This window comes from Dipodomys ordii, unplaced genomic scaffold (genome assembly GCF_000151885.1).
Source record: "Dipodomys ordii isolate 6190 unplaced genomic scaffold, Dord_2.0 Scaffold67, whole genome shotgun sequence".
Lineage (NCBI taxonomy): Eukaryota > Metazoa > Chordata > Mammalia > Rodentia > Heteromyidae > Dipodomys > Dipodomys ordii.
In genome coordinates, this window is record NW_012267283.1 from 11,153,942 (window position 1) to 11,164,874 (window position 10,933).

Consider the following 10,933-nt stretch of genomic DNA (forward strand, 5'->3'; position numbering starts at 1 on the left):
GCTCCTCCTTCACCGACGCCAGCGCCTCGGGCTGCGGCGGCGGCGGCGGCCCGCTCTCGGCGGTCATGGCGCGGTGGTCCCTACCGTCTCCTGGGCGTCTGTGCCCCTCCTGGTGGGCGTCGATCGTCGTGGGTAGAGACGGGCCTGGGTTCCCGGCAGCGACTCCAGGCGCTGGGAGGAGCGCTTCGGGCTCGCACCCAGAGCACAGCTGCTTGGGCTGGGGCGCGCTGCGGGCTCCTAGCCCCGGGTCTCCCGGCGGGCGCACTAGGGACTCCGCGGTGTCCCGCACACCGACGGCTCAGCTCCTGTACCGGAGATCGAGGCCAGCTAGCGGAGCTAGTGTCGGGATCGGGGCTAGGTTCCTTGGCTCCCCGGTACCAGGCGATCGAGGGGTCCGGAAGTGGTCCCAAGATGGGGAGGAGAGCAGCTGGTCCAGGGTCCTCGCTGGTCAGAGGATCACCGTCGAGGTCGTAGCCGCAGAAGAGGCTGCAAGCGAAAGGTCTGAAGCCAGAGCGGTCAGTGCGGCGGGCGCGGGACCCTTTGCCGGTGGGCCGCCCAGGCCCGGTCCCCGCGGCCGAAGCGTCCGGCCGTGCAGAGTGCAGGGAGGCGAGGCAGGGCAGCAGGGTCGGGGCGCGGGCCAGGCGGGGCGGCGGGCATCTGCTCTCCTCCCCAGCGGTAGACTCCGGGACCGCTGGCGTGGCGCTCCCCCGAACGCACCGTGGCCAGCTCCTCCCTCCGCCAGTTTCTCCTCCTTAAAGGCGCCAGGAAGCTTGGGGCGTAGCCGGTTCCCCGCCCGCCCCCCCCCCGACTGCCCGCCCCCCAGGCGCACCTCCCCAGGTGCCTGCAGCTGCGGAGGCCAAGAGGAAGACCCGTAGACGCTGGAGAACCGTGGGGGCGTTTGGACATGTCAGGGGTGGGGAGCGTCCCCCCCTACAGGCCAACGGGGAGACTGAGGCTGGAAGTTTCCAGGAACCTGTTCCGGAGATCTCAGAGCGGGAATTCAGCGCCTCCGGATCTGGGCGATCACGGGCGGACGGAGACTCCCGGGTGAAAAGAAGAGATCATCTGGCAGGTTTTTTTTTTTTTTCTGTCCAGAAGCTAGAGCTAGGGGCGCTTGTGCCAGAGTAGGATTAGAACAATTCCTGGTGACTGACTGGTCTTTCAGTATGATTTCCAAGATCCTGGTCATCGCTGCTCTGCCCACTCCCTGGTCCAGGCCCATCTTTCGGACCAGGATTCTCAAGGGAAGGTGACTGGCCATAGCTCAGCCGCGACTTCCCGGCTTAGAGGAGCCTCCTATCTGAGTCTGAGGGCTGCGCTTCCCAGCTGTGTGCCAGATGTGGCCCTTCTCTGTTTCCAGGTGCCTTTTTTTTGGGGGGGGGAGAGGAGGGCCACAGGTTCAACAAAAGATTCTGGTATCAAGAGTCTTTCCTTTGTGGGTATTTAGGGAGAGTCCCGGCACCGTCTTGGAGTGGCTCAGGACCCCTCTTTATGGAGAAGGCTGGTACGTTGTGAAGATGATGGAGGGGAGCTGCCTGCCCTCTCGCGGTCACCTCTTTGTGGAGCCGGCGGTGGCTTCAGGGAGTTCCGATACTGTGCAGGGCAGACAAGTAGTCTGTTTCTGAAACCCAAAGAGCGAAGGAGGAGGAATCTACTATGGGGAGCGGGGTACAAGTCCAGGGATGAGGGCGGGGGCAGGGAGGGAAGGGGCGGGTAGATGCAACCCGTTTGCTTCGCAGGTGTCTGGTTTTTGCTGAGGCGCGCTGGGGTCCCCAGAGGCAGGGTTAAGTACTGGAAAACTAGGACTCGTAGCATAGCGCAGCCCTTTTCAATGGTCTATATTTTAGTCTGCCCCTTTGCCCAGGAATGGCCTCTGGATTCGGGCAGTTCCATCGCCCCACCCTCTCCCCAAACCCTGAGGATTCCTGGCCTGGGAGAGGCCAGGACAAAGCTCCTGGGAGGAACTGTGCTGCTGGGCCTGGAGGAGGGTGTCTGAGAAGTGGGGGAGACCTCGCTTCCCAGTGGAAAGTTCTGGCTAAAATAGATTTTGGGGTTTTAGTCCCGTACCTCAGCAAGCACTGGGCAGCTTCCTTCTGAAGAAAGAGATAAAGGCCCAGAACTTCATTCCACTGACCCGGGCTTGGAGTTCATCCCACTGCTCACTCTGAACGTGTCCCTCTCAGGGGTGTCCTGAGAGATGCAGAGGGACACCGCTCCCAGATCCTTTCTTCCAAAGTAAGAAAGAAGCAAACACTACACACACACACACACACACACACACGCACTCACACCACCACCACCACCACCACCACACCACCACCACCTTTTAGCTTGTTAAACTAGATTATGTCTTTAGGTCTTTTAATAGAAGTTCTTTGTTTTTTCTATATTTTTAAGATTAATAGATGCAGATTTCCAGAGTTTAAGTTCTAGACCATTATTCTAACATGATTCCATGAACCAAGGAACATGATGATATATTTCTGTGGTTCAGAGCTCCTGGTTAAAGCCTAAAAGCTTATGATTACAATGTTAAGATGTGAGGACTAGGGTTTTGTTTGGGGAACTTATGATACCACTATTGGGAGCTGCTTCTTCTCTTAGCTTTAGGGTTTGTTGTTATTTGTTTTTTTAATCAGCTCTGAAGTGTATGTTGTTTTGTGTGTCTATTGTAAGACATGCATTCTATAAATCCATAGTTCTGTCTTTAATTCTAAAATATGAGTACTAGAGCCATTGTTTTGCTGCTCAAAGAATCACACTCCAATAATTCTAATATTTATTATAGTGTGCTTTAATGATTTTTTTCTTTTAATCCCAGTAACTATGGCTGAAAGCCTCCTCCACTACCCTCCTGGATGGTGTCTTGTGTTTTCATTCTTTTAGAATTCCAATTCCTCTCTCTCTGAAACTTTGTTACTGCCCAGCTATACTTCTCTTCCATACCAAGAATTAGCTCCCTTGAGCTCAAGAATTGGGGATGTAGCTCAGTGGTAGAGAGCTTGTTTAACATGGGCAAAGCTCTGTGGCTCCATCCTCAGCACGGCAAAAACAAAACAAACAATTCTAAAAATCTCGTCAACACAGTACCCCTAAGATTCTGTATAACAAATATCGTATTAAAACAAAGTACTTCAACATTCTATACTTTGGGAATTCTAGAACTTCACGATGTGAGGTTTAGATTAAATGATTTGATGAGTATGAGGCATTAAAAATATAAAAATCCCTTTGGTGGCAGGGCATTTCTTTATCTTCCTTATCGTTAGCTTCTTTCCCCATTTCTTGAGTAAGGGGTGGGATGATCACAGTTAGGTCTTCTTCTCTTAATGTTGTGGGGTCAGAAACTTCTTTAAGAATCATTGGAGGGGCTGGGAAGGTGGCTCAGTGGTAGAGCGCTTGCCTTGCATGCATGAGGCCCTGGGTTCGATTCCTCAGCACCACATAAGCAAAAAGAAAAAAAGCCGGAAGTGGCACTGTGGCTCAAGTGGTAGAGCACTAGCCTTGAGCTGAAGAGCTGAGGGACAGTGCCCAGGCCCAGAGTTCAGGCCCCACGACCAGCCTCCCTCCCCTACCCCTCGCAAAAAAAAAAAAAAATCATTGGAGGTGAGGGAGTTCCAGCCCCACCTAAGTCCAGTGGAGGTGTGGTTTTATGGTCAGACTGAGCCAAGTGATTTCTACCTGCTCCTTTCCAGTGTTAGCCCCAGAAATTCCCAGCACACCTCGGAGAAGCTTGCCCCCTCCCAGGGCATTTAAAATGCATTTGGGTGGGGGGAGGGGAATGCAGGCAGAAGGGGGTTTTATTGGGGCTCAGTAGGGGACCTGGACACTCCCTTGAAACAACTGCTTTCCAGGATTTGAAGCATCCTGGGAAGGTTTGTCTATAAAAATAGGGGGATCCAGAGGACTATGGAAAATTCCTCCACTTTCCTCAACCCAGATACCTAGGGCAGAAGTAAAGGTAACCAGCTCTTTCATCAGAGGCCTTGGAAATTAGAGCTGAGGGAGCTTGGGCCCAGGTGCTGGGCTTAAGGATTTGAAGAGAGCAGTGCATTAGGCTGAGAGATAAACAGAGTTTTTTGTTTTTTTGCTTGCTTTTTGGTGTGTGTGTGTCTGTGTGTGTGTGTGTGTGTGTGTTTTGGGGGAGGGGAGGGCTTTTACTGCTGACCCACATGGCCTTTTGGTCTTTTCTTCAGTTCTCAAAGCCTATTTGGTGCCTAATTTTCTAACTTGGGCATTCTTCTTACCCAGCATCAAAGAAATCGCTGTACCAGATACTAGCAAATCGATTCTAGAATCTCCTTACGTGGGCAACACGTGTGTGTGGTGGTGGTGAGGGGGGTTTAGGACATTCTGTCACGGTCCCCAGGGAAGTGTGCATCCAGAGAGCATCGGAGTGAGACACAGAGAGGGTCTTTGTCTCAGCCCAACGGACCTTGGGGCGGGAGGTGCACGTCTGTCCTGATCTCTATTCCGGTGTTGCAAGGTGGTTCACTTCAGCCCTAGATCGATCACCTGCTCAGCGGGTCTTGCGCGACTTCTGAGGCCTCAGATTTGGCTTCTACGAAGCTGAGGATCCTGACTTTCTTTTCTCTTCCACTGAGGCGAAAGGATGGAATTGGGGTGCATCGCCCCCATTTTCTTTTTCTTTTATATTGTTATCAGGACAAAATGGGGACGTGGGAAAAGCTGCTGGAGAAAAATTCAACTCTGCGCCGCCGTTCATGGGTGAAGATAAAGAAGTATCGGGATTAAGTAAGTGAACTATTTTTGGGTGATCCAGCAGAGGTTTGGATTTTGCCGGCCGGAGGGCGTGGACTTTCCCCTACTCCCACAGTGGCCGCAGGACCCCCAGAACTGGACCGGAAAGCGTTTCCTTATTATCAGTTTACTTAATAAATACTGCAAATAGAATTGCCATCGCATCACCCCCAACGCTGCCCACACCGGAGCTGGAGCGCGGGGACCGGGGGACCCGGAGCTGGGCAGAGAGGAGGAGGCTGGGGCCGGGGTCCCAGGACGCCCAGCCACGGGCTGCGCAGCTGGAGTGTCCGCCCTGCCACTGCCCCGCGCCCAGGGCGCTTGGCGATCGTTGTCACCCAGCGAAAGAGAAACACTTTAAACGCGTCCCCATGCACCCAGAGGAAGCCACCCGGGCACGAAGGGAAGGTGGACCCTGCCGTCAAAGCCCACGGGCGGCGGCCGCGGAAGAACTCTGCGGTCTTTTCTTTCCCTTTCCTCCCCAACCCCCCCTTGCTCCATTCCCGCCCTGCATCTCGGCCTCCTCCACCTACCCCTCTCCCTCCCCCCCGCCCAGCCCCGACCTTGAAATCAAGGCTTGAGCGCCAACCTTGAGTTTTTGTGATCAAGGCTGACAGCTCCACTTCCAGCTTTTTTTGTTGGGGGGAGGGGTGTCGTTTATTGGAATTAAGAATATTTTGGACTTCCCTGCCTGGATTGCCTTTAAATCATGATCCTCAGATTGCAGCCTCCTGAGTAGCTAGGATTACAGGCTTGAGCCATAGGTGCCTGGTAAAACCACCACCCAGGCTGGCAGTTTTCTCAGCCTGGCTGGTAGCACAGGTTCATTAGGTTCCAGAATTCTGGGCACTTAGCACTTGTGCCTAAGGACAGGCAGTGCACCCCCCCCAATGCATCTGTTAGGCGGCTCTGAGTCCACAGCATGAGGTGTGCAGTTGCATTGGAAGCTGGAAGATATTTAAGCTCTGGACCCAGGCAAGGATTGCCTGCTGGTCTCAATCTTCTGAGTGTTTTCATTTGTTTTGGTTTTGCTTTGTCTGGAGTATGCATCTGTCTTTGCTTTTTTTCATCTGGGTACAAATGTAGTGTCCTCCTTTGCTCCCCCAGAGTCTTTTCCATCTAAGTGGGGCTAGCTACCCACTGTTAGAGGGCGCACATCTGTAATGCTAGCTACTCAGGAGGCTGAGATCTGAGGATCATGGTTCAAAGCCAGCACTGGCAGGAAAGTCCATGAGACTCTTGTTTTAAATTAGCCACCAAGAAGCTAGAAATGGCACTGTAGCTCAAGTGGTAGAGAACCAGAATGTGTGAAAACACACAAGCTGTGAGGCTCTGAGTTAAAAAAAAAAAGTAGGGCTGGGAAGTTGGCTCAGTGGTAGAGCGCTTACCTTGCATGCAGGAGGCCCTGGGTTCAATTCCTCAGCACCACATAAGCAAAAAGAAAAAAGCCGGAAGTGGCGCTGTGGCTCAAGTGGTAGGGCACTAGCCATGAGCTGAAGAGCTGAGGGACAGTGCCCAGGCCCAGAGTTCAGGCCCCACAACTGGATAAAATATATATATATATATATATAATATAATATATAATATATATATTATATATATATATTATATATATATAAAAGTGAAGGTGGGAAGTGCTGGTGGTCAGCACTGGTCAATTCTCACTGCTCCATCTCCTCTCTCTGAGGAGCACGCAGGAGTCAGAACTCAGTCTTTCTGCCTGCGTGCTTTTCAGACCATTACTCCTAGGGTGTTTGACCTACTCCTGGTGGGTCAAGAAGGACTTCCTACAGGAGGAGACACGTGAGCTGAAGAATGGAGAACCTGTCTAGCTTGGGGTCTGATGCCCCTGAGCCCCTAGTTCACCAGCCTGAGATGCAGAGCCTGGGCCTCAGAGCTACTCAGTCTTGGGTCAATGCCTGCCTCTGCTGTGTGACCTTGGGCTCAGTATACATGCATTCTGAACCTCAAATTTTCAATCTATAAAATGGAAATAATATTAATGTTAGAGAACGAAAGTCAATTATTCAATGTGTGTGTGTGTGTGTGTGTGTGTGTGAGTACTAGGATTGAATTGAATTCTGGGCTTCTTGCATGCTAGGCAAGTACCTCTTGAGCCACACCTCCAGACCTTTTTTTAATGCCAGTTCTGAGCCTTGTCCCAGGGCTTCTTTTGCTCAAGGCAAAAGCACTCTACCACTTGAGCCACAGCACCACTTCTTACTTTTTCTGTTTTCTGTTTTTTGTTTTTTTTGGGTCCGGTCCTGAGGCCTGAACTCTGGGCCTGGGTGCTGTCCCTCAGCTCTTTAGCTCAAGGCTAGCGTTCTACCACTTGAGCCACAGTGCCACTTCTGGCTTTTTTCTTTTTGCTTATGTGGTGCTGAGGAATTGAATTCAGGGCCTCCTGCATGCAAGGCAAGTATTCTACCACTGAGCCACCTTCCCAGCCCCTGACTTTTTCTGTTTATGTGGTGCTGAGGAATCGAACCCAGGGCTTCATGCAGCTAGGTAAGCACTTTACTACTAAGCCACATTCCCAGCCCATGATAGGTTTTTTTTTTTTTTGTTGTTGTTGTTGTTTTTGTCAGTCATGGGGCCTGAACTCTGGGCCTGGGCACTGTCCCTCAGCTCTTCAGCTCAAGGGTAGTGCTCTACCACTTGAGCCACAGCACCACTTCCAGCTTTTTCTGCTTATGTGGTGCTAAGGAATATAACCTGGGGCCTCATGCATGCAAGGCAAGCGCTCTACCACTCAGCCATCTTCCCAGCCCCATGATAGGGTTTTGATAACATTGTTTGGGATGGCCTCAAACTCCAGGTCTTCCTGCCTCTACCTCTGGAAAGGCTGTGATTATAGGTGTGAACTACCACACTTGGCTGAAGTTATAAACTTATACAGACACAAGTCTTATATGTGCAGACACTGCTTTAATTACTCCACATACTTAAATACATTATATACCATGGGGCAGGTTTTGGGCCTGTCACTAAATGGATATTGGGGATTCATCCAGAACAACCTCCAGAGAGTGCTGAATCTGGATTGTATGGTAACTGGAAAGACAGGCCATCTAGGCAAGTGGACAGCTGCACAAGAGCCCAAAGGGAGCTCACATGCAGACATTCTACAGAAGATAAATGGACATGTGGGGACATTCCGCATATTCTCTAAGATCTGGTGTTGTAGGGGAGCCTTGGGATAATCCTAGAGCCAAAGATAAGAGAAGACAAACTAAGAAGCAGTAGGATGGATAATGTAGCCCTGCTAGGCTGGGATCTGAGGGTCTCATGGGGAGTTGGGGGCTGCCTTTCCCTAGGAACTTAGTGATTTGGATCTGCATGTTGCCCTGGCCTCTGCCTGGGCAGATCTGGCCCAACCCTTTGGCAGAAGGGTGGGGAAATCTTCATTGTTGGGCTGGATCCCAGCTTCTGTGAGTTCAGATGCAGTCTTTAGTCTAGAAGCCATCCTTACCCTCTGTTCATCAGCCATCCGGGCAGGACTCCAAGGGATCACAGGCTAGTTAGTGGGTTTAGAGATAAACCAGGATGAAGAAAAGTGAGAGACTACTGTTGGGGTCCCTCTAGGAGTGTTGGGGTCCCTCCCTGAGCCATGGCCAGGCCAAAGTCTCCCCAGATAGTGGGACAAATGGCCAGTAGGAACTTTGCTCTGAGTCGGTGGACTAACACAAAGTGGTAAAGCCTTGGATGTATGCAAAGGTTGTGGAGATGGAAGGAAAAAAGATCAAGGAGAGGAAAAGTCTCTTTGGAAAGGGCCAGGAGGAGGAGTTGAGAAGACTTGGGAAAAATCATCAGTAGCTGCCATATGGTGTCAATGTCCCAGTAGGCTGGACTAGCCTCTATTTTATAGAAAGTAGGGATTACCTATGGGAGGAATTGTATTAATGCTCCCCCAAAGTCTCTGTAGGCTTCCATCACTTCCCTTCTCAAAGTTCTAACTCTCTTCTAGACATGGGCTATTTTTCCACAGCAGGTTTGTGGCATTGCCTCATCATCTGGAGATTTGCTGCTCAGAGATGATTGACATCAGCTTTACCCAATGAGTGCAAGACCATCCAAGCTCAAGTAAGCCGTTCCAGCTCTCTCTCCCCAGATTCTTGTTGCTGACTCACTGTCCAGCTCCTTGCTTGGGAACTATGTTTCTAGGATTTAATGTTTATGGTGTTAAAACAACCTAAACACATGAGCAGAAGTGAAGGATTTCCACCATGAAGGAAAGAGAATGTCCTGCACGACTTGCATTTTATCAATGACCTAGAAGGTACAGAAAGCAAGCTAATTGGGCTTGTGTCTGCCCACATGGAGGTGCCCAGGCTGGGAGCTGACAGACCTAAGGTATGCAATAATCCCAGGCTGGGAGACTCAGCCAAAACCAACAAGAAGACATTTTAAAAACTGTTAGAAAAACATTGTAACTTTACAGGAGACAAACCAAGAAGAAAAAATGTCCCCTACATGCCAATTACCTGTCATTCATCTGCTGGGTTTTTCTGTGCTGTGTGTTTTCTTTTCTCTATATTCTTATGCATAAAGAGAACATGTATGTTTACATAGGTGTTAACCAGAATGTATGTACATATAGTTCTGTGGTCTTTGCACATTGTGCGTTTGCATTATTTTGTAAACACAGCTACATGTTGCTCCTCATTTTGGCTGTTGTTGTGGATGCAAGTGTCTAGTGTTGATCTAACCCTTTCATGGTAGCTGGGCAGCTAGGTAATTTGAAGTATCTTTGATGTAGGTGATGCTGCCAGGAATGTGTTTGTATAAAGAGCTCTTTATGTCTTTTGAAATATCCTCAAGACAAATTTCTAAGAGCAAGATTTATAGGGCCATGAACATTTTTATTATTCTTAGTATAGTGCTACCCATTGTCTCCAAATATATCTTACAACTTACCCTAATCAAGATGGTTAGCATATCTATCATTCCTAAAAGTTTCTGCATGCCCTTTGGTGACCTAATCATCTCCCCTCCATTATTTGTCAGCAATCATTGATCTGCTGTATGTCATTATAGATGAGTTTGTATATTTAAAATTTATGGCATTTTAAAACAAATATTGCACTATAGTCTTTTTTACCTTACTACTTTTCCATTAGTGTAACTGTTTTGACACTGGTCCATCCTTGTTATGACAAAGATGTGTATCCCTGCCAGGTGTCAGTGGCTTGGGCCTGCAAACCTAGCTATTTGGGAGGCTGAGATCAATGTTGGAAAACTGCCCAGACAAGAGTTTTGTGAGTTCCCCTCTCAACTAATAACTGGAAGAGGTGGTACACACCTGTCATTCCAGCTACAATAGGAAGGGTAAATAGAAAATTGCCATCCAAGCCAGATTGGGCAAAAAGTAATACCCTATATCAAAACTAACAAGAACATGCGTGAAGTGTAATAATGAAGTCTCCCCCCTGCATAACTAATGTAAGCTAATAAAAATCAACCCCCAGCAGGATGTGGTGGCTCATGCCTATAATCCTAGCGACTCAGGAGCTGAGATGTGAGGATTGTGGTTTGAAGCCAGCCTGAGCAGAAACGTCCCTGTGAGACCTGTATCTCTAATTAACCACTGAAAAACTGGAAGTGGGGCTGTGATTCAAAGTGGTAACAATGTTAGCCTTGTGCTAGCTCAAGGACAGCACTCAGGACCTGAGTCTAATCCCCATAACCAACAAAAAAAAATCAATATTCCCCCAAGAACAACTCAAAACAAAAAACGTAGGAAAAGCAAAAAGTGCCAGGGGAGTATCTCAAATTATAGAGTGCCTGCCTAGCCAGCATGAGGCCCTGAGTTCAAACTCCAGTACTGCTAAAAGACAATCTCATATGTGTGTGTGTGTGTGTGTGTGTGTGTGTGTGTGTGCTCACGCGCGCATGTGTGTCTGTGTCTGTGTGTCTGTGTCTGTGTGTCTGTGTTTTGCTGATCCTGGGTCTGGCTTTGAATTTCAATCCTCAGATCTCAGCCTCCTGAGTAGTTAGGATTACAAGGGTAAGCCACTGACACCCAGTGTATTCCCTTCCTGTCTGGTCGTGGGGCCTGAACTCTGGGCTTGGGCGCTGTCCCTCAGCTCTTCAGTTCAAGGCTAGCGCTCTACCATTTGAGCCACAGCACCACTTCTGGCTTTTTTCTTTTTGTTTATGTGGTGCTGAGGAA

At 49.6% G+C, this 10,933-nt stretch overlaps 1 protein-coding gene across 1 annotated transcript in view; it reads right to left on the minus strand.

Annotated features, from left to right (window-relative positions):
* Foxe1 (forkhead box E1) overlaps nucleotides 1–67 on the minus strand; it is a 1,394-nt gene extending 1,327 nt beyond the window's left edge. Inside the window, exon 1 of the mRNA XM_013023247.1 lies at nucleotides 3–67. Within this exon, the coding sequence (XP_012878701.1) occupies nucleotides 3–67 (65 nt within the window). The remainder of the gene's footprint in view (nucleotides 1–2) is intronic.
* Nucleotides 68–10,933: the final 10,866 nt, after the last annotated feature.